The sequence below is a fragment of the Bos taurus genome, chromosome 19 (assembly GCF_002263795.3).
Source record: "Bos taurus isolate L1 Dominette 01449 registration number 42190680 breed Hereford chromosome 19, ARS-UCD2.0, whole genome shotgun sequence".
NCBI classification, from domain to species: Eukaryota; Metazoa; Chordata; class Mammalia; order Artiodactyla; family Bovidae; genus Bos; species Bos taurus.
Window position 1 is genome coordinate 29482550 of NC_037346.1, and position 26395 is coordinate 29508944.

The window sequence follows — 26395 nt, forward strand, 5'->3', positions numbered from 1 at the left end:
TAAAACATATTTCCCTCTCAAGGGGTCCTAGTCCCAACTTAGTGGATATAAAGTTTGCATTTTAAATACTTTGACGTGTCTATTCCAATTTTTTTCAACTTTTTTCTTTTATGTAGGTAATTGCTGTTTTATTTGTTCTCAGTCTTAGGATCAAGGATTTCCTACCATTTTATGAAGAAGGTCAGTAAATTCACTAAGAGAAATCCTTTTCTCCTGATAACTAGCTGATGCTCTGCCGGCTGCGATTTACACTCGGCTCTGCATACTCTTGTTTTGTATGTCTGAGATCTGCCTCTAGGCTTCACCTGCTCTTCCCACAGGGCCATGTGGTGTTTAGGGCTTTTCCTAACAGGGGCTGGCTTGGCTGCTCGTTCCATGTTTTATTTTTGGTGACTAAATACCATAAGTTATAAGTAATATGTTTGTTTCTTGTGGCACCAAAAGAAATTGACACTGTAAAAAAGAGACTCACAAGTTCCTTGCTGATAAATTTTTTATCTGCAAAAATCATAAGTACAAAACAGAGTGACAAAGATTTTCACATTTTGTGCATTTCTTTGGTCACTTTTTAGCATTTGGATGAGTTACTCTTCACTGATGATTTTTGTGTGAACCTCCCGGCTCTTCACCCGCAGCTTGTTGACCTGGGACTCGGCAATGTCAGCCCGTTCCTCAGCCTCTTCCAGCTCGTGCTGGAGCTTGCGGAATTTGGAGAGGTTGACATTGGATTGTTCCTCCTGAGAATAAATGGAAATGCATTTAAGAGGGGGAAATTTCAAAATTTCTAGTTTCTTAGATCAGCGGGTCTTGAATTTCTTATTACTTAAAAACAGTTCACTCTAGTACACCTTGTTTTAGCTTAGAGAAATGCTCTTGCATTAAAAAAAAAAAAATTCTCTCATGTTTCTGAAGTCATGGGTAGCAAGGAAGGACAGGTGACATTTGTCTCCAAGTTGTTCTAACTAAAAGTTCTCTTTTTATAACATCTAAACATCTTAGAACTACTGCTAAATATGCCAGCTTTCCAGACTCTTATTCTTTCCCCTTACCTCCTAGAATTCTGAGAATGGAACCAGACCTCTTAAAAATACATGTATACAATTTGTACTATACCAAGCTAGTACCCTTGACTATAAATTATTGTCATGCTAAGTCACTTCAGTCATGTCCAACTCTGCGACCCTATGGACTGTAGCCTGCCAGGCTCCTCTGTCCATGGGATTCTCCAGACAAGAATACTGGAGTGGGTTGCCATGCCCTTCTCCAAGAGATCTTCCTGACCCAGGGATCAAACCTTCATCTCCTGTGACTCCTGCATTGCAGGTGGATTCTTTACCACTGAGCCACCAGGGAAGCCCCATAAATTATTATTGTCACTTGAGTATAAATTATTGCCACTTAATGCAGTTTAAAAATTAAACAGGAAGTTGTTTGCCAAAACAGTCGATGTGTTCCCTGATTATATGAATTATATGAATATTTGAGCACATAGCAGTAAATTTGGGAAGGCCAGTTCTAGTTTAGTCTCTAGTAGTCATTCTTTTTTTAAAGGCTCATTAAGAACTGTCCAAAGTAAGGCTTTCCAATTTAGAACGTTTAGAAAACTTTGAGTCATTAAAAAATAGAACTTGAGAAAAACCCCAGATGGTCCTCTTATAAATGAAAGAGTAGGAGCCAGAGAAATGTTCTCTCTCTCTCTCTCTCAGACCTTAGATCAGGGGAAAAACAAAACCAGAGATGGTCAGAGGAACCAATTTGTGATATTTAGGTATGTATGTATTTATACTTCTATACCTTGGAAATTCATATTTTTATTATTTTTTCAGATAATTCACAGGCTGAAGAAATGAGATGAGGCGGAGTGCTGAGGATCTAGTGGTTGGAATATAACCAAGACCTTCTGAGACTTGATATTTAAAGGCTTACTTGACACCTTCACTGTGTATATATAATGATATCTCAAACAATGTTTCCAAAACAGAATTCCTGTTTTCTTCTTGGCCTACATATGTTCCTTCCTTAGTTTCTCATTTTAGTAAATTTATGTCATGTACCTAGTTACTCAAATCATAAATCTGATTAATTATCCTTGTTTTCCTTTCTCTGTCTTTCCAAGCAAAACCTATTAGTATATCTTCTAGTTTTGACCTCCAAAATATATCTTGAATCTCTCTACTTCTGTTTTCTCCACAAACCACTGGACCACTTGAAAACCCTTCTAAAATGTCTTCTTGTACCTAGTAGTGTTGTCTCACTATCCATTCTCCAATAGTAGTCAGAATTCTTTTTTAAAAAATATAAATCAAGGCATGACCAAACCAGCTTAAACCCTGCTGCGGCTTCCCCAGTGTTTCACTGTACCTCGAATAAAAACCAGACTTCTTATCATTGCCTAGAAGACCCCATGACCCACCCCCTGCCCAGGGCAGGGGGGTCTCTATTGCTGTTCCCCTATTCTTTCCACCTCTCAGACCAGGCTCTTTCCCACTCAACAGATTTGCATTGCTGTTCCTCCTTCCTAGAACACTCTCCACTATCTTGTCAAGTGGTTGGTTTCTGTTCATTCTTCACATATTCATTGAATCATCTTTCATTGATCCTTCCTTATTTTACCCTATTTCTTTCACCCCTTGAACTAAATTGGCTTGGATATATCTGAGAACAGGAGGCAGCCCCATCACCCCGAGGGGGACTGAACTCACCGCTTCCTCAGCTTGTCTCTTGTAAGATTTCACCTTTGCTTGCAGTTTATCCACCAAATCCTGGAGCCTGAGAATGTTCTTGCGGTCCTCCTCAGTCTGAAATATTTCCAAGAGTGAGTTTCTTGAAAGCACAGATACCATCCCATTTTGTTGTTTATTTGGTTTTTTGATCCCTTGTAGCCGAGGGGAAAACAGAGACGGGATATTTTCCTTACCTGGTAAGTGAGCTCCTTCACTCTTCTCTCGTGTTTGCGTAGACCCTTGACAGCTTCAACATTGCGTTTCTGTTCACTCTCAACTTCTCCTTCCAGTTCACGTACCTGCAAGATGAGTATTTTAGAGATGTTTACTCTGGTCCATTCACTCAGTGGATTTCTCCTTCTTCAGATGAACCATAATGCTGCTTTTACTCTGCTTTATATGTAGTATACGATGCCCTAGTCTAGTCACCCCCTTTATAAGCTCTTACAAAGAATATCTCTTCTGAATCTTTGTATGCCCCACATCATCTAACAGTGGGAGATTCTAAAAAAAAATCGCACATTAGATTAGAATGAGATGGGAATAGGCTGATCAGAAGACCCACCCTGGCCTCCAGCTTCTGGATCTGCTTCTTCCCGCCCTTCAGGGCCAGCTGCTCAGCTTCGTCCAGGCGGTGCTGCAGGTCCTTCACCGTCTGCTCCAGGTTCTTCTTCATCCGCTCCAGGTGGGCACTGGTGTCCTGCTCCTTCTTTAGCTCCTCAGCCATCATGGCTGCCTGATTAACAGTAAAACAAAACCAGTTGAGAAAGGTGAGACAGCCCATCAAGATTCTAGCTTGAGCACCCAGGGTGGCCCTCTGCTCACATCAGTGATGGCCTTCTTGGCTTTCTCTTCTGCGTTGCGAGCTTCCTGGATAATGTCCTCCATCTCTCCCTGGATTTGAGTGATGTCTGTCTCTAGCTTCTTCTTGGTGTTGATCAGGCTGGTGTTCTGGTTAAAATACCAAATTTAGAAATATTAATACATGAGAGCAAAATCAGGGTGTCCAATGTTCTAATGAACCCACAAGCTAATTAATTAAGATAACTAATTAGTATCCCTTCTTGTTCCATAAATTATCTGAGTTGACAATACATTTTTACAAGACAGTCAACTCTGAATGTCATAGTTCATATTAATAAAAATATTTGTTAATTCAAAAATAGTACGTATTTTAAACTTTAATCCCCCATATAACACTGTGAATAAATTTTTAAATAATATGAAGATTTGAGCAAGATTTTCATTTCCAGTATCTTTTGCTGTTCTGTTATGCCCACCTGGGTGTGCAGGAGCTGGACACGCTCACTGGCATCCAGGAGCTCCTGCTCTGCGATCTTCCTGCTCCTCTCTGTCTGCTCCAGGGTGGCCCTCAGCTCCTCTATCTCAGCCTGCAGCAGGTTGGCTCTGCGCTCCACCATGGCCAGCTGCTCCTTCAAGTCCTCCTGGCCCCGCAGAGCATCATCCAGGTGGATCTGGGTATCCTGTGGAATGAACGATCATTGAGACACCTTGTTCTCAGGGCTGCAGTCACCCACCTGTACTGGGACCATCTCCTGAACCCATTTACCTTGAGGATGGCTTGAGTGCTCCTGTAGTTCTTCAGGGCCTCAGCAGCCATGCGGTTGGCATGGTTCAACTGGATCTCCATTTCATTGAGGTCTCCTTCCATCTTCTTCTTGAGCCTGATGGCATCATTCCTGCTCCTGATTTCAGCATCCAACGTGCTCTGCATGGACTCCACGATTCTAATGTGGTTCCTCTTCAGCTGGTCAATTTCCTCATCCTTTTCAGCAATTTTCCTGTCAATTTCAGACTTGACCTGGTTCAGCTCCAGCTGGATACGCAGGATCTTGCCCTCTTCGTGTTCAAGAGATGCCTTAACAACAGCAAGGGGGTGACGTTAGCAAGGAGTGGAAGTGTTTAGTATTCTGGAGATAGGAATTAGCTACTACCTTTGTGCTACCATAATGCATCTTTATTCCACTGTTATAGAAATTTCTGCAATGTGGAGTTGTTGGTTTTGTATAATTCTATCTTCCCAGCTAGCTCATGCCCTTGAGTTTAGGGCCCTGACCTCATCTTTATTTTCTCAGTGTCTAGCACATAGTTTCTGATGTCCAGTTATGTTTGTTGTATGCATGGTCAATTTTCCATCCTCATATTTATTATTACAGAGTGAAAATTATTTTTCTTTTATCTTGATTCACCTGTTCTTGCATGTATTCGATCTCAGTTGCTTTCAAAATGGTTTTAGAGTCTACAGTAAAATGTGTACCTCTGCCTCCTCTAAAGCAGCCTGAATTTCAGACTTCTCTTGTTCCACTTGCTTCTTTACTTTCTCCAGTTCATGGATACGTTTCCCTCCTTCTGCGATCTGCTCCGTGAGGTCAGAGATCTCCTCTGTTGGTGAAAAACATTTAAAAATTCATTCAGTGAGGAAAACATTCTTTCAAATTCTTTGTTGGAGAAAAGGTAAAGTGTACTCACGTTGCAAGTTCTTATTTTCCCGCTTCAAGGTTTCCAGTTGGTCTAAGGACTCCTCATAGGCATTCTTGATCTTAAACAGCTCTGTGCTAAGGGAGCGAGACTCCTTCTGGGAGGCTTCAAGTTCAGCATGAGTCTCTTCATACTTCTGTTTCCATTCTGATAGGATCTGAGGGGCAAGGAATGGTCAGGAAATTGGTGGAGAAAGTTGGATGGGATGAAACCATTTTTTCTGGCAGCTTTCAAACAGAGTTGAGATGACTGGGGACTAAAAAATACTTATGAATGAGAAGAGTAGAAACCACAGGAGTGCCCCCTCCTCCCCACCTACTTATGGCAGGAGCTGCTGAGCACAGCCCGTGGATGGTTTGAATAGGCACACGGAAGGTGACCAGCTGTCCTCAGCCACATGTGAATGCTGAGGCAGAAATTGGTGCAGAAGTTACCTTGTCGAAGTTCCTTTGCTTTTTGTCCAGGGCTGCACAGGCAGCGTTTGTCCTCTCCACATCAATCATGAGGTCCTCAACCTCATTCTGGAGCCGCTGCTTGGTCTTCTCAAGGGAGGCGCATTTGGCGTTCACAGCTTCTACGTGTTCCTCAGCATCCTGCAGACGCTGGGCCAGCTTCTTCCTAAAATGTGAAATAAAGGCTCACACAGATACTCTTCTAAGGCATCCACTAAAACATTATCATTCCTGTCTGGCTGTACATTATTCACAGGAGAAATGACTAGATCTCTGCTTAAGTTTTCTCTTGAATAAGCAGGTCCCTTCCTTAAACTTTCTGTAGAATAAGATTCTCCCGGTTAAGTTCAGTCTTGAACTTTTGATTGCATTTAAATCTTTATATAAGAATGTTTTCTTTCTTATTGCAGAATTTAATGTCTACTTTTTAGTCTTTAATAATAGATTTCTTTTTCCTTCTACAAGTAGCTGTACTTTTACATCTCAAAAGGAGGACCTGTGGTTTAAAGCCAGATGTTTTTTCTCTTACATACCTATCACTTTGGATCAATTTTTTCATTAGTGGCTAAGAAGGAGGAGAAGCTCAGGACAGTATAATTGACTCTTACTCTATATAAGATGACATCAAAAGCTTCCTTTTTAAAAAATAATCTTTCAGCTTCCTGTTGCTCATGTCCTTCTTCCTTCTACCCTCTAACTTAATTTCTTTCCCCAGATAACCTAGAGTATTTGTTTTACTTGCTTAAGTTTATATCATGTATGATCTATTCCTAAGTTTTTGTTTGGGGAGCAATGGACATTTGTTCACATGGTATTTAATATCAGGTGCACTTTGATTGTTATCTCTATTTCCATTTTAAGTAAGTCTAGAACATACTTGGCCTCCTCCAGCTCCTCCGTGCGCTGGATGGCGTCCGTCTCGTACTTGGTCCTCCACTGGGCCACCTCGCTGTTGGCCTTGGACATCGCCCTCTGCAGCTCGGCCTTGCCCTCCTGCTCCTCCTCATACTGTTCCCGCAGCAGGTCACAGTCATGACGGGCTGACTGCAGGGCATGGGCCAGGGCACTCTTGGCCTGAGAACATAGCAATTGGTGACTTAATTTTATTATCTTTAAAGTGATGTTTAGTCCCTAAGCTCCTGTAGGCCACCAGAAGAAAATCTGTAGAAGTAAGCAGAAAACAACCTTAAAAGCAAGTATAATGACAGAAACAACAACAGTAATAAGTAGGGCTAACCTTTATCTCCTCTTCCAGCTGCCTTTTCAGTTCTTCAATCTGTTGTGTGAATGCTTGTTTGCCCCTTGAGAGCTGAGAAACGAGTGCATCCTTTTCATCTAGCTGGCGTGAGAATTCACCTATAAAGACCAAGAACCAGAAAACTCAACCTCACTTTGGAAATTAAAACTCCCAAGATACAAACTGGAGCAGGGGAAAGGGAGCTGGGGTTGAAACATGATGCAGAGTGTGGATTACAGCAAACCACGAATTTCTACGTCAACCCTGGTGAGCACATCCATGTGAAAATGAGAAGTAGGGAAGACTTTAAGGCAGATTACACTCTTCTGAACAACAGAAAAGATTTCAGGAGATATTTAAAATTGTTTGATCACAGTAGAAATAGATGAAGAAATATGTGAAAAGAAATATAAATCAGACTAACAAAAAGCATTCCAGTGTTTTTTGTCTATGGCAATGGTGTTGTACTAGTTTACCTTCCACTGAAACTTGACTGAAACAGAATTTATTCTGTGGAAAATAGGAGACTTGGAGCAGCACCCTTTGAACTGATGTTCAAAGAGAAATCCTGGAAGAATTTTTATATCGAGACAGTCAAGCGTCCTTCCACCCCAAGAATGAGTTGGTCTGTGGATAACAAATCAGTTCCTAAACTAAGTGTCATTTAAGTTTGTCTTCCATTCTTTAAGCACCATAATTTGAACATATACTATACAGTTGACCCTTGAACAACCAAGGGATTTCAACCCTTTCAGCAGTTAGAAACCCAGATATAACTTTACAGTCAGCCCTCTCTGTCCACACCCATGGACTCAACCAACTGTGGATAATCTAGTATTATAGTGCATTTTTATTGGAAATAATTCACGTATAAGTGGACCCACACTCTTCAAACCCATGTTGTTCAAGGGTCAAATGTATTATGTTAAAAAGAGGGAAAACCCTTTCAGCACCATTTTTGAACAGATAACCTGGAAGCCTTACCTGTTTAACATTTAATAAGAATCACAACTTCCAATTTTTTTTCATACCACTGGATTACTAGGAACAAACATGTAATGAGGAAAAGAAACTACAAGGGGCATTTTGATTCTTTGAGAAGACAATTTTTTCTTTTCATGAAATGTACTTACCACCTGTATAACAGTAATAACAAGCCTTACTTGAGTTTTGTTCTAGAAAGAACAATATTTGAATGAATATGAAAGAGTAAAAGTGGTTCTCCAACAATTTGATCCACCCATTGCTTTACTGGTTCAAAAGACCCGTAAAGCAATTTCCACCTCTCACTTGGGGAGGCAGAACTTTGGTAGAAAATTGGACAAGTTGGTACATACGGGGAGGAGTAAATGCAGAGACTCTCCAGTTTGGATAATCAGAACTCTTTGAATCTCACTTGCATGCTCCTGGTTAGATCGTGGTCCTGAATAGTTCCCTACTTAAATGTGGTGTTACCAGAAATTGTCAAGACTTCAGGGAAAAGACTGGAGTAAGCATTCTTGGACAGGTCATTTCTCTGCAACCGTAATCTAACATCATTAAAATGGGGATAACATTATACAGACTAATGAGGGTAAAAAAGTAATTAATGTGTGGAAGCATTTTGAAAAGTGAAAGTAAATACTGTTGTTGTTCAGTTATGTCTGACTCTTTGTGACCCTGTGGATTGCAGCATGCCAGGCCTCCCTGTCCCTCACAATCTCCCAAAGTTTGTCCAAGTTCATGTCCATTGCATTGATGAATACATGTCCAAGCCGGTGGTAGCTAAGGTGTTCATATTAGCAGCACCTCCCATGAGCTCAAGTAACTCAGTGCAGGGTTTATCAGCCAGTTGAGAATCCAAGGTAAACTGGTCATTCAAAGTCAGGACTGGTAGATGCCCACCTGATTCTGTCTGCAGACGCGCTCTCTGAGTCGTTAGGTCATTGATCAGCCGCTGCTGCTCATCCTCTTTTGTCTTAAGTTCACTCAGCTGATCCTCTAGAGCGCGGCACATCTTTTCGAGGTTTCCCTGCATTCAAAAAGTGGTAGATGGCATCATCTCAAGTATTTGGATCATGGAAATCTGCAGTAATCCCAGGATTCCATAGGAGCTGCTGTACTCATTTCCTTCGAGAATAAGCTATCTTTACAAACAAAACCAACAGAGGCCTTAGGCTGTGATGGAAAGAGTCAAAATATAACAGTCTAAACGTACTGCCATGAAATTGCCTTGTGACTCAAAACCTTTACTCAGTTGGCTCATCTGTGATATGAGAATAGTGATAGTCAACGATTCAGCTCAAGAAATTTTTTTGAGAAACAAATTATGTATTTGTGCTTAAGGGGAAAACAAAGAGCCTATTCAAGGTGAGGTGTTTTTAAAATTTCAAAATATACCATTGAATTGTATTTTTTATTGGAAAGAACTTGAGTTTTCAGGATGCACAGTCTTGGGGTACAGCTAGTCTCGTGTAAGAGGGAACACTCGCCCCATCACACTGGGGTTAGCCCTTCCTGCCACTAGCCTCCTGTCATAATCTCATCCTGACAGTTGCTAATGATTCCTGAAAGGCTTGCTCTCACCTGTCCCACAGAAATCTCTTTTAAGACTTAAATCATGATTGTACCTTGGCTTTGGAGACAGTCTCCATGTTGCTGGCCAGGTCGTCGATCTCCATCTTCATCTCGCTCTTCTCCTTCTCCAGCTTCTGCTTGACCCTCTGCAGGTTGTCAATCTGCTCCCCCAGCTCAGCCACACTGTCCGCGTGCTTCTTGCGAAGAGCGGCCGCCGTGGCCTCGTGCTGCAGGGTGGCCTCCTCCAGGTCCCTGCGCATCTTCTGGAACTCGGCCTCCCGCTTCTTGTTCATCTCAATCTGGGCGGAAGTGGCCCCGCCTGCTTCTTCCAGCCGCTCGCTGATCTCCTCCAGTTCCCGGGAGAGGTCTGAGCGCTGCTTCTCTGCTTTGGCGCGGGAGGCCCGCTCAGCCTCGATCTCCTCCTCCAGCTCCTCGATGCGGGCCTGGAGGTGGGGAGAAGCTCATTGTGAGCTCCTTTGAGTTGGTAATTTTGTCATTTTGCATGACACTGGTGGAAACCATGGATTTACCTGTAACTCCTTGATCTTCTTCTGCAGCTGCATCGCGAGGGCCTGTTCATCTTCAATCTTGCTTTGCAGATTGCTCATTTCAAACTCCTTCCTGTTAGGAGAGCAGCATGTTAGCTCACACCGTGTCTTCTTTTCTGTGTGTAACTGAACATTTTTGTATGGCTGGTGATGAGGAAGTGCTAAGTGGGTGTTTTACAAGTCAGAAATGTACCATTTTCTTTAAATCAAAAGTCAAAGATGTTATTTTTTTTTTCTGTGTGCTGTGAAGTAATATTTTTGAGATCCAGACAATGAGTGGGTTACAATTGTATTCTCTCATACTCACTTTTTGAGTTTCTCATCCAGTTGCTGCTTATCATTTTCTATATCCATTGTGGATTCTTGGGCCAGTTTTAGATCACCCTCCAGTTTCCTCTTGGCTCTCTCTAGGTCCATGCGAAGTTTCTTTTCTTGCTCCAAGGACCCCTCAAGCTGAATGTAAATAATGTTGAGTCAAAGAATTGCTTAGCTTACTTTCAAAGAAAATTTCCTTGACAGTCCTAGACTTACATCATCCACTTGCTGCTCTAGCTTAGTCTTAGCTTTGGTCAGAGTGTTGACTTTGTCCTCTTCTGCCTGTAGGTCATCCAGGGTCTGCTGGTGGGCCTCCTGGAGGGCCTTCTTTTCCTTGGTCAGCTTGGCAATGGTTTCATCCAGACCTGCCATCTCTTCTGTGAGGTTTTTCACCTAGAAAGGTTAAGAAAGAGATGATCTCTGTTGTAAAGCAGCCTAATTAGATGGCAGAGTCTCTATATGCTGTATAGAAGTATATTTCATACCTTATTCTCTGTGGCGTGTTTCTCCTTCTCAACCTTGGCCAGTGTCAGCTCAAGGTCATCTATATCTTTCTTTAGTTCTGAACATTCGTCCTCCAGTTTCCTCTTCTTGGCCGTCAGCTCAGCATTGATCTCTTCCTCATCCTCGGCTCTCTCAGTCACCTCCTTGATCTTAGCCTCCAGCTGGATTTTGGTTTTAATCAGCTGGTCACATCTTTCCTCTGCATCAGCCAAGGCATCAGCTTCCTGAGAAGGGATGGTAGACACTTTTAGGTCTTGTTCTGTGGACCTTTTCAGATTTTATTAAGAATTGAAACCAAATAAGTAAATTGTACTTTAAAGCTTTAGGTTAATTTTTATTAGTTTTCCATAATTTAGGAAATATTTATTGGGTATTTAAGGCACTGGAGATTTTTAAAAAGGAATTTAAGTTACAATTCCTGGTGAAATTATAATAAAATAAACGTATTAATGATGAGTTTCAGGATATTCTGTCCCAAAATATGGTACCTTGGCACAATGAATATCTTAAGCTAAAGGAGTTTGAGAAAAGAGCAGAAACAGGAAGACCACTCTGAACTATTCCTCTTGCCCCTTTTCCCTGAAACAAGCCACTAACCTTCTACATGGAAGGTTCCCTCTCTGTACTGGGAGGAAAGAAGGCATTCTTATTACAAGAGATGGGGAATTTAGGGCTGAGAAGGCTGTATAAACAAATCTTGTTAAACTAACTCTTATCTTTCTGTTTCTTCATCACTTACTACCCCAGTCCAGGACCCCCTGTCTTGTCAGTTCTTCACGTATTTATCATTTCTTTGTCTCAAAGGTATTAAAGCTTCATGCTCTGGTCACTTCTTTGGGTCTTCATTCTCTTATACAGGCTTACATATATACATAAAAATTAAATAAAGTTTGTATGTTTTTCTCCTATCAATCTTTGTGAGTTTAATTTTCAGACCTAGCCAAGGAACCCTAAGAGGGTCAATGAAATTTTTTTACTCCCCTACATGATAACTCCCCGTGTTTGCAGTCAGATTCTTTACCATCTAAGCCACCAGGGAAGCCCCAACCTGATTCCCATAATTTCAGTTAGCTGACTTTATTTAGCATTGTTTTCCAGAAAGGTTTAGTAAATGAAAAAAAAAGAAATGGTTGGAGCATATTATACTGAGAGGAGTTAATTCCCATGTAGTTATCCCTTGATTTTTGAAGGTATGATAAATCCATCCTCAGTTTGAAAAATCTTGAACTCCATAAACCATAAGGGAAGTCACAACTTGTGACTTGGGAAGTGCCAACCCAAGTATTTATAATTCACTTTTATTTTTTCTAGTTATGTGTCTAAAATGTGTGCACTCCCTAGAAGCGATGTAGATTCCCTTCTGAATTCAGAGAACTAGAGAGTAACTTTTAATATTTCTGTTATTGATTTCATTGGTGGCAGCTGAAATTTTCTTGTCATTTGAGTCACAGAAATGGGATAGACAGTGATGTTCATCAAATATCTCTTCCCAAGCCTCTGGAGACTTCTTAGGACATCACAACAAGAGCATCAACTCATGCTTTGCCTCACTGACACTATTTTTAGAAAGTGCTGCCATTATCTTGGCAATGATCTTATATTTTCAGGTACTGGAGGATTCCTAAAGAGCTAGTTGAGAGGGAAGTTGCCAGGAGGCCATAGATTTAAAAATTCACAATATTGGTTTCCAGTTGGTACATTTTCATCATAGAGTCTCCACCCTCTTTACTGTCTATATTGTTCTTTCTTCACTGTTCTTATTTGCATTTTTCAGTGGGGAGAATCTTAGGGAGCAAAGATCACTTTATTTCCTGCCCGTATTCTGCTAGGAAAAACACCAGGGGCAAAAGAAAATCACTTTTATTACTTTCTTCTCAACAGCACAGGATCCTCCGACAGAGCTGTTCATAATAGTGCATATGAAATTTTATGGAACACTTTGAGGATGGGAATTAGGAAAGACTGGTGATCAGTCCCTCAATAAGGTGCCATCTAGACTCTCCCCTAGTAGCTGCTGAATTGGAATTTTAGCATCAGATAGTAGACAATGGCTTCTGATACTCACAGACTGAACCTGGAGCTGCAGGTCATTCTTCTCTTGTGTCAGAGTCACCATTTTCTCTTCAAGTTCTTTCCTTTTTGCTTCTGACTTAGCCAGCTCTTCTTTGGTCTTCTCAAACTCTTCCTTCATGTTGGCCATTTCCTTCTCTGTCTCTGCACTCTTGAGGAGGGGCTTGATCTTGAAATACAGCTTCATCCAAGGCCAGTGCTTGACGTTCATGAAAGCACGGACATTGTACTGGATGCAGAAGATGGACTCTCTGTGATAGGAGCAGAAATGTTCAAAGTCAGGTATAATAGGAAACGGAATTACAGGGCATAGGCTGATGGGGTTAGAAAGTTTCCCATAGAGTACCTCCTCTCCACCATCTTCTGGTACTCCACTCTTGCCAAGAACCCTCTGCACCTGGCCTGGGTTCGGGTAATCAGCTGGGCTAGCTTTTCATCTCGCATCTCCTCTAGGAGCCCCAGAAGACCAGCTTTGAAAAAGACCTGTGTATGGCCAGAGTTGCAGATCAGAAACTTTACACAGACTCCAAAGGGACAGACACAGTGCCAGGTGGGCCTTAGAGACCATTACCTTGGTGTGACCAAATTTATACTGGGTGTGATCAACGTCAATGGATGCAAGGAGCTTCTCAGAAGCCTTCTTGCTGTCAATGAATTGTCCTTCAGGGATCGCACTTGCATTTAATACCTTGTATCTGTTTGAGCCAAACAAATAAGTGATATAGCTATTGTCACCAACAAGAACTCTTTCTGCCTTACTACAGAAACAGTTGAAAGGTTGGGTGGTCTAACACATAACCAAGTAATCATATCTACCTCTTTATCTATTCTTTGTATATTCAAAGGGTGTCAAACTTTTGGTATATCAATAAGGAATTTGTTAAATTTGTTGCTTTTTCCAGTTTTAATAGATGGTATAAAGGATAGGCTTATTTCATTGAAAAATTCAATAACAAGAACCTTGTAAAATAATTCACAGTGAGAAAGTCTGACCTCTGTTTGAAGTCTGCGTACAGGATTCTGCTGGGGAAACCCTTCCTGCAGATGCGGATACCCTCCAGCACCCCATTACACCTCAGCTGGTGCAGGACCAGCTCGTGCTCCATGGCCCCTAAAAAAAAAGATGTTTTCCATAGAATAATCTCCTGAGAAGTCATGCAGGAGCTTGTCTGGGTATCAGATGTGCCTTACCAGGAGTTTTAGTTTCATTGGGGATGATGCAGCGTACAAAGTGGGGGTGAGTGCTCCTCAGGTTGGTCATCAGCTTATTCAGGTTCTCCTGTGGACCCATATACATATCTGGTTAAAAATGCAGCATTTTTATACATTCATATTTATAGACATAATTGTCACCATCCATGAAATTTGTTTAATTCCAGTGAATAGTATCTAGATTGAATTTGCCAAGGGTTGTCTCTGAAAATAGCTCTATTTTCCCTATCTTTGTGCATTATAAACTTGCTGTTGAAGTGGTTGTTCATTCCTGTTGAATTTCCTAGTTTATTGTGTAAATTTATGGCATATTAACATATGGAAATACTCAACCCATTATGTTTTACGAGATACGGAGTCTGATTTACAAATTCAGAGTCTTCCTCCAACTCACCCCTTTCTTTCTTTTCCCAACTTTTCAATTGTATCTGCTTCTCTAGCACAAGTTTATTCTTTATAATTACATAGCTGTGCCCTCCTGCTGGTTTCATAGAAAGGGCTCTTATAATGCCTGCTTCTGGGAATTGGCAGAAAATGGACAGCCATATTACCAAGTGTGAGAGATCATTCACCCTATGGAAATTCTGAGTTTTCAGAATAACTGGAACTTCAGTTATTATAGATAGAATTCTTAAAAGGTAAGTAAATTTTCCTTAAGCGGTATTTCTTAGCACACCTTCTCTGATTTCTTATTTTCTTCTTTTAGAACAGCCTCCAAGTCCTGCCACTATTTTTTCTACCCTCACTTTTCAAAATCCACTCATTTTAGTTCTGTGCCAAGATGCACCTAAGCCTCTACCTCAGTTAGACACCCCCAGAAACTCAAGAAAATCTCCTGATTTGCTTTTCCAAGAAGAAGCTTTTATGTGTCGAATGACTATATTTCCCAGCCCCAATATTGAGTGTTACCATCTTATACGGAGTCCAACCTTCGGGCACCTGTATTTTCTACCTGCTGACTGTCTCTTCCAAGTTGCCCCAAACCTTCCTGAGAGACTCAGCACCACTACCTCTGCTGCCCTGGTTCCTTGAGTTACATTCAGTTCTAGAATACTTGCAAGACTGCTTCCCCTTCCCCACACAGTAAATTCAGATTTAATTTCCTGAATCTAATGAGAGAGAGAAAATGAGGTCCATACCCTGAAAAGAGCAGACACGGTCTGGAAAGAAGAACCCTTCTTCTTGCCACCTTTCTTTGGACCGCCCTCTGAGGGGAAGAGAAACCACAGGCACTCGTAGTACAGGCTTGCTTTATCTCATTTTATACCTTAGGTAGACATGAATTCTGTTGGTAATTACCTGCTTCACCAGATGCTGGGCCAGAGAACAGTAAAGCCAGAGTCTTCACTGAAGACTTCTGGTACAGCCCGACCACCGTCTCATTCAGGGGGTCCTTGTTCTTGTCCAGCCAGCCAGTAATGTTGTAGTCCACAGTGCCCGCATAGTGAATGAGGGAGAAGTGGGCCTCAGCCTTGCCCTTGGCAGGTTTGGGTTTCTGGAAGTTGTTGGACTTTCCAAGATGCTGTTCATAAAGCTTGTTCTTGAAGGACATGTCTGTGGCCTTGGGGAACATGCACTCCTCTTCCAGGATGGAGAAGATGCCCATAGGCTGAGAGAATGAAAAGAAACATGCCACTTGAATTGTCTGCCTGCAGAAGTAATGGGTAGCATTCTGATCCTACTTGAGTAAATACATCATATCATTCTTTACAGTTAGTGAAAACTGATTTCTTTGGTTAGAAGTAGTTAAATGGCAAGGATTAATTGGGTGTCTATCAATACCCAGGTGTGTGCTGGGCTCTGGGATATGATGGAGGGTAAGATGAACAAGGAAGGACCTCTGGTGGAGTTTGTGTCTTTGCCCCAAAGCCTTGGAGCAATGTTTCTCCAAGTGTGATGGGTTGTGTCAGAAACACCTGGTAAAAATGCAGATCCCAAGGCTCTACCCCACCCTTCCCCCAAAATGTTTCTAGGAGCGAGCTTAGGGGAATGTACAGGTTTACTCAGTACCTGTGGGGTCTTTGGCACAACTGAGAGGCCCTGCTTTCAAGTACTAGGAACTCCACCTTCAAATGCCAGCAGGAATGGCTCCAAAACTGACAAAGAAATAAGTGAATCATGCTCTCCTCAGAGCTCTTTAATAAGGAAAGATGGTTTAAGAATCAGACTTGTCATCAGACTATTAGGAAGGGTAGAGTTCTGGACTCTAGGAAAGACTCAGTCTCCTTTCATCAGATCATCTACCTCAGAGTTGGCCAAAGGACCTTCCCTGATCTTAGTTACCAATAGAAACCTTTTACCAGAGTGTGCAGTGAGATTTGTGATTTTCCTCTAAATACGGGTCAGCAGTGTGACCTGTGGTCTGAGAAAGGAAGGCGAACCTTCTCGATGAGCTCGATGCAGGCGGCCAGGTCCATCCCGAAGTCGATGAACTCCCACTCGATGCCTTCCTTCTTGTACTCCTCCTGCTCCAGCACGAACATGTGGTGGTTGAAAAACTGTTGCAGTTTCTCATTGGTGAAGTTGATGCACAGCTGCTCCAGGCTGTTGAACTAAATAAGTAGAAAATACAAGTGAACATTCTTCTTGTGATAACAGCTTCTCTTTGAAAGGACTCTTCTGACATAGTTAGCCTAACTGCTTCCTGCATGAAAATACAACCTGACTCAGAGTGATGTCCCCATACACAGAAGCCAAAGAGGTTCTAAGACACGGGTGAACCTTGCAAATACTAGGCTGAGTGAAGGAAGCCGGGTTCAAAGCTCTAAGTAGTGTATGATGTCATTTACATGAAATGTCCAGATTAAGCATATCCTTACAGACAGGAAACAGATTTCTAGGGGGTGAAGTAAGAGGGAAATGGGAAAGAGGTTGCAGGTTTGCACTGTCCTTAGCACTTTTATTTGAAAGCTTGTGGATTACTCTTCATATTATTGCTTGGTACTAGATTATTCCTTTCTTCCCATGTTGGGTTGAGGATTTCTGGAAATGCTTTTGTTCCTAAACCCAGAAAATCTCATTCAGTGTCCATGAATGCACTCATAGAGAAAGGTGTGGAAATCAGACCTCTCGATCAGACACACCTGAGACACTGCTGTTGGGGAGAAGACTTGGGTAAACTGTATGGGAGGTATTCTGTCTCAGGCAAATGAATTTGAGCTTATTTACCATGCCATTTCCATCCCCTCTACTGGCCATGGAGGGCAGGTGAGAATCTCTGGATTCTGCTTTGAATTTGTCATTAACTTCCCCATGGCCATCTTTTCTGCCACTGTCACCCTCATCACGTTCTTTATCATTTACTAAATGCTAAACTATGTGCTGGGGGACAGTGCTTAGGTCTTTAAATCCAGAAATCTTACAATGGCAAAAGATTTACAGAAATAAGCATGTTATGTGGAGCTTTCTGTACAGGTCCTAGGTGAATTTACCCTGTTTGGGGTCAATACCATTTTCATTATCTAAGTTCACAGAGGTGCAGTTTGAGCCCAGATCTGTCTCATCCCAAAGCTGATGTCCGTTCATGGACTTTTGATCTCCCTTCATGTGTCAGTTCAGTTTGTAGTGTAGTTATTTTCATGGATCTTTTTAAACATTTACTGTGGCAGCAAGATTTGTAAGTTTTCCTCCTGCTAAGTTTCTGCTTACTCACATCAAAGATCTCAAAGCCAGCAATGTCCAAGACCCCGATGAAGTACTGCCTGGGCTGCTTGGTGTCCAGCTGCTGGTTGATGCGGGCAACCATCCACAGGAACATCTTATCATAGACGGCTTTGGCAAGAGCACCCACTGCGTTATATACCTTCATGGACAAAGTAATGATCATTGCCATTAATAAAGGCATGATGTGAAGGCCTGGGAAGGATGTGATTCACAGAGGTTGGGCACTTACCTGCTCTACAGTCTGGCCTTTGGTGACAAACTCATTGCCAACCTTGACCCTGGGGTAGCAGAGGGCTTTGAGCAGGTCAGCAGAGTTCAGACCCTGGAGGTAGGCAGCCTTGTCAGCAACTGCAGAGACACAATTCAGACATCCAGCATGGCCTACTGTGGCCCCACAACACCTAGGGGCAGAGTAAGGAGGGAATCACTGCTATGTGGGGTTTGATTTGTGTGTCCATCAGATGCTCAGGTGTAAAGGAGACATGAGCGTGGAGTTGCCTATTTTCTCTCATTCAACCCACTTGGGGGTTCATTGGTACCTTCAGTGCCATCTGGTTCTGCTTGCTCCTCACGCTGCTTTTGCTTGAATTTTAGATTCCCATAATGCATTACTGCCCCTGTGAGCTTGTAGATGGACACTCTTTCATCAGAAGTGAAGCCCAGGATTTCAATGGCACTCTGCCAGGAGAGATGAGAGGACAGAATTAGGACGTAAGACACTAACTTATTTAGGAGACTTTATACTGTGTCCTGAACCATACCTACAGCAGGGTTGTCACTGTCATTCCCATATATACCAATTCGTTTTAAAAACTGCATGTGAAACTTACATCTGTGGCCATCAACTCTTCTTGGTCATCAATGCTAGGGACTGTGATCTCCCCTTGACTCACGTAGGCATAGTCATATGGGTTGGTGGTGATTAGGAGCATTTCTGGGTACATAGAATTTAGGGTGTATGTTTTGCATTAGAAGGGACTAATAAAGATGTTAGCTTTTAACTTAATACATTTAAGCTCTTGCATACCAATTAGCTCTGGCTTCTTGTTAGACATGATCTGATAAAAAATATGGTAGCTTCTTTCTGCCTTCAGCTGGAAAGTGACTCTAGACTTCTCCAGAAGATCTGCAATGGCAAGTGGACACGGGATTAGAGGGAAAACTGATAAAGTTCTGGGAGTGACTTTGGTTCTTGGGGTCATGAACTAAAAATTTCATTGGCCCCTTGTGATTTCAGCTGAATGGTCCCATGAGGTACCACGTAATTTTGTCTCTATCACTGTGGTTACTCTTACCACCTCTTGAAGGAAACTCATGTTCTCTGGCTCAAGACATATTCACCTCTCATGCAGAGGATCCTTGACATTTTGGGTATAATTGATTCTTGATAACCTGTTCCTCCTCAGCATCTCTGCTCACTTTATAACAGGGGTTATTACTAAGAGCAAATTTATCAAGCTCACACTTAGGAAGAAATCTCATACACTAAACCCAAATAATGCACCCCTAATCTTAGTCTTTTCTTATAAAAATTTGAAGTGTCTTGTGAGGCTGGAATTCTTCTGACAAGCCCAGCAACTCCTGGCAGTTTCTGCAGCCCCTGACTGAAGTGGGTGAAGCACACCATTGGATCTAGTTAGACTGGCATTTCCCAGGGGTGTGTTTGGCAGTGAGTGGTATTGCACAGGCTCCAGGCCCAGTATGAGCTGTAAGATGTTCCTCCAATCCATCACTGTCACTCCGGATTCTGTTTAGGAGGTCCTGTTACTCACATGTTTCAATATCAGCAGAAGCCAGTTTCCCTGTGGTACCAAAGTGGATCCTGATGAATTTACCCTTGAAAGTGAAAAAGATGATGGTATATATAAAACTGGAAGCACACAGTAAAAGAGATTGAAATAATAACACAGACAGCCCTCTCTGGCATCTAAAAGAACACCCTTCTGTGACCAGAGACTTACAAAGCGAGAGGAGTTGTCATTCCTCACGGTCTTGGCGTTGCCAAAAGCCTCCAGCAGGGGGTTGGCACTGATGATCTGATCCTCCAGAGTCCCCTGCCAAGGCAAGAGCGGTGCTCACATGTGGGGCTTGGGAGTTTCTCACCTGATAGCCCACATGCTGCCCTGGCAACCAGACCCACCTGCATTTTGCCTGAAGTTGGTTCCTCCTTCTTCTTCTCCCCAGTGACTGCAATTGTTGCAAAGTACTGGATGACACGTTTCGTGTTCACAGTCTTTCCTGCCCCAGATTCTCCGCTGTCAAACAGTTGTCAAATAAATGTGAGAATTTAAGCTCTATGACAAGTGAAACTGCTTCCTTTATTACCCTTGACTAGCCAATGTGCCTGTCTTTATATGTCTTTGTCAGAGCCCCCTAGGTTTTTCTCTTCAGCCCGTGTTTAGCTCGTATTATTTCTGTTGCTTTGCATTGATGAAAAGCTGAGACATTCAATCATTAATCATGCAGCACTTGTTTCTTGAGTGCTTAAAATGTGTCAAGCTCTCTTCTATGTGCTGAGGCCAGGGCTTGAGGAGTCCGAGAAGCAACTAACTCAACCATTATGTAGTAAATGAAACGATTAGTAAAAACTCTCTGAAGCAATGCATGCGTTCTTTTGCTTCCTTAGACTAAAGATACTCCCAAGTTAGGTCTTTGAAGGACTAGACATTCCTCCAGTAAGCCTTGAAAATGAACCACTGGTAATATTCACAAAGTGTCCAGCCTTTAGAAGGTATATACGCTTGCTGTCCAGTACTGGGTTCTGGCCACGTGTGGACATAGTGTTTTACATCTAATCCCTGGAAAGCTCTGGGACTTTTAAGGTTGGTCTAGCAAATGATGTAATTTGGGACATTGCTATTTTACATTCAGATGCAATCCGAACCCTATAATAAACAATAACGGTATTTAGTTCCTGGCTGATTTGCCATTGCTTTAATACGGGGGCATGAACTAATTTATTCCTTTGGTTAGTCATTTTCCCAGTGAAAATAAAACTGGAGTGTCAGAATAATAATACATACGTGATCAAGATAGACTGATTCTCCCGATCTAGAAGAAAAACAGTGGACAATCAGATTATTTACCAGCTACTTACACAGAACTTCCCACCGGGAAACATTGAGGGCATTGAGTGTAAGTGTCATATTCAGGAGAATTTTTCAGTATATTATTATAAAGGTACATGCAATGTTGTTATATCTCTCAAGTTGGGGAAGAGAAACATTAAAATGTTGTCACATTTTAAACTCCTTGAACTCCACAGAAAGTGTGTCCTTCTGGTTTGAAGGAAAGAGCAGTTCTTTCCAGAGGCACAGCTGTTCATTGTTATCTCTAGGCTCCAATGGCCTGCTCTTCATGGACAAATGCATATAACTGAGAAATGCAGTATACTCAGGATGCGGACTGTATTTCATAGTTCCAAATAGTGTTAATTAGGCCAAGATTGAGATTTGGTTTCTATGGATCAATCTCACACAGACACACACACACACACACACACATACACACATCTATCTGTCTCAAGATCCCAGACTGCAACCCTAACTGTGATCAGGCTTCCCAGAGTAGGCCATTGGGTCAAAGACAGATCAGAGAGGATGCCTTAATCAGAATAAAGTCTTTTGGGGAGGGGCCAGAAACAGCTTCCATTTGAATGCTGTAGTCCCCCAATACATTTCATTCAGAGAGAGGCTGCCATCTCTGAAATGGGTTCTGATAACTTTAAAGACATACAACACTTCTTAACCATCTAATTCAAAATCAACAAGAAACTTGGGTACTAAAATGATTGAACATATATTTTTCATTTCTGTTCAGGCAATACTATTCAGCTCTAACTTAACCTTTTTTGTGACTTGAATATATAAAATGAATCATATATTTCTCAGCAAGGAGACTGTAAACAAATTAAGCTTAATTGGGTTGGAGCAGCAGTGTGGTCTGATAAAGTTGTGGAGGTGGAATCAGGAGAACGGAGGTTTTTTCCCCACTTGACAGTGTGTGTATGCCTATTGTTTCCTCACTTTTGGTGTGCAACTAGGGGGCTTGGATTTGGATTTGGCTATTTCGAAGGATCTTTTTATGTTTTAGCTTCCCTGTTTGGTGATTATAGATGGTGAAAATTTTTGTATGATAAACGGTCAAGGCTCGTACCAGTCAGCATGAACTGATAGGCGTTGTCAGAGATGGAGAAGATGTGGGGCGGGGCCTCCTGGCGCTTTTTGCCTCGGTAGGCCGTCACCACCTCTGCATTGTACACTGGCAGCCACTTGTAGGGGTTGACGGTGACACAGAAGAGGCCTGAGTAAGTCTGCACCATAAAGGAAAAAAGGAATATAATTGTTTCATGAGGACATTAATACTGGTTTTCAAAATGTTAACCGCCTGCATGAACAGAGTCCATGAGAACAAACTCACGTAGATCATCCAGGCTGCATAACGCTCTTTGAGGTTGTACAGCACAGCGGGCTCGTGCAGGTGGGTCATCATGGCCATGTCCTCGATCTTGTCAAACTTGGGAGGGTTCATGGGGAAGACTTGGTCTTCTTTCACAGTTACTGTCTGTCAGGTCAAACAAGAGGAGCCAGGTTAGTAAAGAAGTGTCAGCTCTCCTAATGGGCAGTGGGGCCCCATCGCATCCCCTCCAGATGCTCTACTCACCGCCCCAGCCTCGGTCTTGGCCGTCACCTTCCCCCCTTCCCTGCTCTGCACAGTTGCTTTCACGAAGGACTCCTTAGGGTCCGCCACGAAGACTGAGGTCTTGGCATCGAAAGGCTTATTCTGGGCCTCAATGCGCTCCTTTTCAGACTTTCGGAGGTAAGGAGCGGCCTCCCCAAAAACAGCCATTTCCTGGTCTGAACTCATGGCTGCAGTTTATTGATGGCAGCCCAATCAAAGACCCTGCCTGGCAGAGGAAGAAAACATATTACAGAAATTCAGAAACTGGATCATTAGATTCATGTTTTTTTTTAAAAAAACAAACAAACAAAAACAAACCCAACCTTATTCCCTGACAGGTTGAGCACTAGCATCTTGCTGGGTATGACTACCTCCCTGGCTTGGCTGGAGGTGAAATGGCAGTCTCTGTGTTCTGTACCATTGCTGACAGATACTTATTTGGCAAGAGACTGTTGGTTCTGGCTCATCTTCTACCCGATATTATAACTCCTTTCTCTGTTTCTTTTGCATAAAAGAAAGCCGCTTATCATCAGCTTATACAGACACAATGCTAAGACGACAGCAGGATTTCTCGAGCTCCTTCACCTGTACTTCTTGTCTTCCAATCAGATTACAGGGACCCTGCAGACTGGGAGTATGTTCCTTTTATAGCATCCTTCACACCTCTTAGAACACATGCTGGGTGTGGGTAAGGACCAGAGTTGGCTTTATATATTAAAAGATCAATACAACTATGTTGCTAAAGTTATATGAACTATTTAGTGCCTGGTGAAAACCTTTTCATTATAGATTTGGAATTTACAAGGACCACATAATAATAAAGGAAAGCATAAATGTGAGGAGCTTTGTTTTGCACTTTCAGTTAAAAAATCCTGTTTTTACATCTACTACTCTTGTTCCTGTGCCATAATTTTGAGAAACTCAGCTTCTTCACCTGTCTTTAATATTTCTCAAAGACATTAGTTATTACTTAAGTTTTCTTGCTTTATTACTAGTATTCTCATAAAAATTTCAGGAAACTTTTTCTTTTCAAATCTGTCTCTTGTCACTTTAACATTCATTAATCCTGTCAATAAGAATCATATATAACCTATTTTATAATTTTTTTTAAATTTTATTTTATTTTTAAACTTTACAATATTGTATTAGTTTTGCCAAATATCGAAATGAATCCGCCACAGGTATACTATTTTATAATTTTAAAAAGATATTTTATTGAGAAAAACTCAAAGCACTTGAGTCATCTTCTCAATATTTTTCTATTCAAACCACAGTGGTTTGGATAGCACAATTAAAGTCCATTGTCTAGACTTTCCTGGCAGTGCAGTGGTTGGGAGTTCACCTTCCAGGGCAGGGGATGCAGGTTCGATCCCTGGCCGGGGAACTAACATGCCAAATGCCTCGGGCCCAAAAACCCAAAGCAGGAAACCGAAGCAATATTGTAACAAATTCAGTAAGACTTTAAAAATGGTCCACAGCAAAATATATTTTTTAAAAATCCTTTGTCCTACTAAAAATGCTCACAATCATTTTTCGTATCATATAATTTTTTAAATGTTCATTTTACAGAGTGTGAAACAGCATGCAGATTTCAACCACTTTTCCAAGTCAAAGATTCACTTCATTTTATTAATCCAGTAATGCTGCATCTCAAGGGTTTTTATATTATATACAGTGGTAAGAGCTGCAGGATAGGACATTTACATTTTCTCTGTAAATGAGCAATAATGGTGTGAAATGCTGCATTGCATATTGTAATTGAATTATTTAAAAGATAATCTGCAATGCTGGAAATAGAAAAAACAATGTATCTAAAAACTCCTGAAGCATTGTATTTATTGCAAAAGATACTGATTAATGAGAACCAGTTTCTAAAGTCTCCCTCTGAGTTTTTCAGGGAAGCATGAACAGCCATGAAATTGAAATGCTTTTATTTTGTAGCCCTTACCCTCAACCACTCTCCAAACCACTGCAGAAGGTTTCCTACTCCTTGCAAGGAATGAGAAAAACAAGCCAGTGCCTTACCTTGGAGATGCAACCTTGAAGTGGGTCAGAACTGTAAGAAAAAACGCAAATGTCCTCTGATTAAATGTGAACAGTTCCCAATAGTAGCAAGAATGATTCTGAATTGAGAAGCAGGAAATGACTGGGAACACCAAAACATCTAATTAAAATTGCTGCGGAGTAAGTTGGTGCTTCACTGGAAGGGCTCCCAGGGGCAGCAGGAGCCAGGATGTGTGGCATGCATGCGGGCAGCCAGGCATCCCTGCTGGCCCTTCAGACAGAGCTCTGTCCTCACACACACTTACCTTGAAGCTTTATGAGGAAAGACAAGTCATACTCATCCCCAGGGTACTTTTATAGGGTCAAATATGGAAAACACGTCGCCTCCTCCTCTTTCTTAAATCATATTTGGCAAAACCTGTTTTTGGCAATGAAGGTCTCCAAGCATAATTCCCTTCATATTAAAGATGTTTGGATATAATTAGAAATATTTCCTCTCACATTGGGTTAAGTGTATAAATCAATCTCCTATAAATAAGTTGAGTTGTTGGCAACCTGAAAGTGACTGCCTTTGGAATAATGTAAGGTGTTGTTTCAGAGATAGCCATGAGCTGGATTCCCTGGACTTTGTTGCCTGCTGCTCTTGTATTTCACTGAATCGCCTGTGTGAGTCTTTTCGACTGCCTGCACAATTGCAGATATTATACTAGGGAGCAAAGTTTCTGCTCTTTACCAGAGCACCAGAAAAAGATAGTTTCTCCCAAGAAGCCATGTTTTTTTTCTCCCAATTTATTGTACTTTTTCAAGGATGCTTGGAAATTTAATTTTACAATTTTCCTCATGAAGAGCAGCCAAAGATACACAGCTTCTTTTTTTTCCTTTGGTTAGTCACTCCTGATTCATTGTCAAATCATTTTTGCCAAGCCAGCAAAATCATTTTCCTTCACTTTTATTTTTTAGATGCAAGTTGCTTGTGACATTTGTTTTCCTCTATGAAACTCACCATAGAAAACACTAGAAAACAGGGCATTTATCTGTCTAAATATATAACATCTGTGACTTCTCTATCAGTTATCCATGGTATATATTTCACATTTTGCTTACAAACAATACTGGTACATTATTTTCTATTTTGATTTTTAATTTTAAAAATTTGGCTTATCGTCTTGATGGTCTTGCATCTCTTATGTCAGCATTGTTTATCTGGGACTGAGACAAAATTTGCTTAATATACCCTGCTTGGCAACCATTCCTGTATTATTGTACTGATATTTCAGTTGATTCAGTGCAAAGAGGCTGCCTTATGAAAGCAGATATCTGGAGATACTGTTTGTAACAGTCACATGATTTTATTGCTGTAATGGACTATCTAACCGCTATTCCTTACTTCACTAATAATGTAACGGAGATTCCAAGAACAGAAGAGAGTTCACAAATGACACAGCAGTGTAGACACTGGGCACCTGATTCGCAGTCTGGTGTGCTTGCTGGTAACTGAGTCGGTTAAAACCTTTAGGAAGGGTCTTTGGAGACTTGAGTCTGAGAGGGGCTTCCCTAGCCTAGCCTTCATCTGCTTTGTAACCACAGGTGCATCATTTTGCTTTTTTACACACTTTATCAGGAAAATGTTGAGTAATTTCAGGAAGAGAGAACATTTTAATAATGCTCTCAATAGAGTTCTGTGGGAATTTTAAGACAGCCTTTGGACTACTCTGGATAGAGTTTCCAATAAGTAGAAAATAGACGTTGGTTTTGGTCATTACTGCCAAGTTCTGAGGCACGCAAGTATTTACAGGTGGTGTGAGAACACAGTGAAAGGGGCCAGGGCAGTGAGAACTGATTCCACATCCTTCCTGAGCCAGTGTGACAGTGTGGATCCAAATTACCTGTGCAACTACTTCCGCACATATGATTAAGTCAATTCTCTCGCAG

General features: G+C 41.6%; 1 protein-coding gene across 2 annotated transcripts; it reads right to left on the reverse strand.

Annotated features, from left to right (window-relative positions):
* Positions 1 to 475: 475 nt before the first annotated feature.
* MYH1 (myosin heavy chain 1) lies at positions 476 to 24806 on the reverse strand. Of its 2 annotated transcripts, XM_010815980.4 has the most exons (40): positions 24769 to 24806; positions 24485 to 24515; positions 22442 to 22685; positions 22199 to 22342; positions 21935 to 22091; positions 20803 to 20830; positions 19920 to 20034; positions 19741 to 19833; positions 19552 to 19615; positions 18807 to 18905; positions 18610 to 18713; positions 18319 to 18457; positions 18009 to 18127; positions 17769 to 17918; positions 16498 to 16668; positions 15416 to 15725; positions 15256 to 15323; positions 14096 to 14183; positions 13898 to 14015; positions 13476 to 13599; positions 13251 to 13387; positions 12900 to 13155; positions 10816 to 11058; positions 10547 to 10723; positions 10323 to 10468; positions 9998 to 10088; positions 9521 to 9910; positions 8796 to 8922; positions 6912 to 7030; positions 6552 to 6748; positions 5657 to 5840; positions 5214 to 5379; positions 5002 to 5126; positions 4294 to 4602; positions 4004 to 4207; positions 3549 to 3674; positions 3289 to 3459; positions 2918 to 3022; positions 2703 to 2798; positions 476 to 737 (listed from the first exon to the last, which is right to left on the reverse strand). In XM_010815980.4, the coding sequence occupies exons 3-40, from the start codon at positions 22643 to 22645 to the stop codon at positions 585 to 587; spliced, it is 5817 nt and encodes a 1938-aa protein (XP_010814282.1). In that variant the 5' UTR covers positions 22646 to 22685; positions 24485 to 24515; positions 24769 to 24806; the 3' UTR covers positions 476 to 584. The 2 variants fall into 2 exon arrangements, with proteins under 2 accessions (XP_010814282.1, NP_776542.1); NM_174117.1 differs by lacking the exon at positions 24769 to 24806 and having other exon boundaries at positions 478 to 737; positions 24485 to 24507.
* Between the last annotated feature and the right edge of the window lie 1589 nt (positions 24807 to 26395).

Coding starts and splice junctions, on each gene's coding strand:
- MYH1 (XM_010815980.4), bottom strand. CDS start 22,645: ATGAGTTCAGACCAGGAAATGGCTGTTTTTGGGGAGGCCGCTCCTTAC. Junction 19,834..19,919: donor CAACTTCAGGCAAAATGCAG/GTGGGTCTGGTT, acceptor TTGCCTTGGCAG/GGGACTCTGGAGGATCAGAT. Junction 11,059..12,899: donor TGCAGCTCCAGGTTCAGTCT/GTGAGTATCAGA, acceptor ATCCCTTCTCAG/GAAGCTGATGCCTTGGCTGA.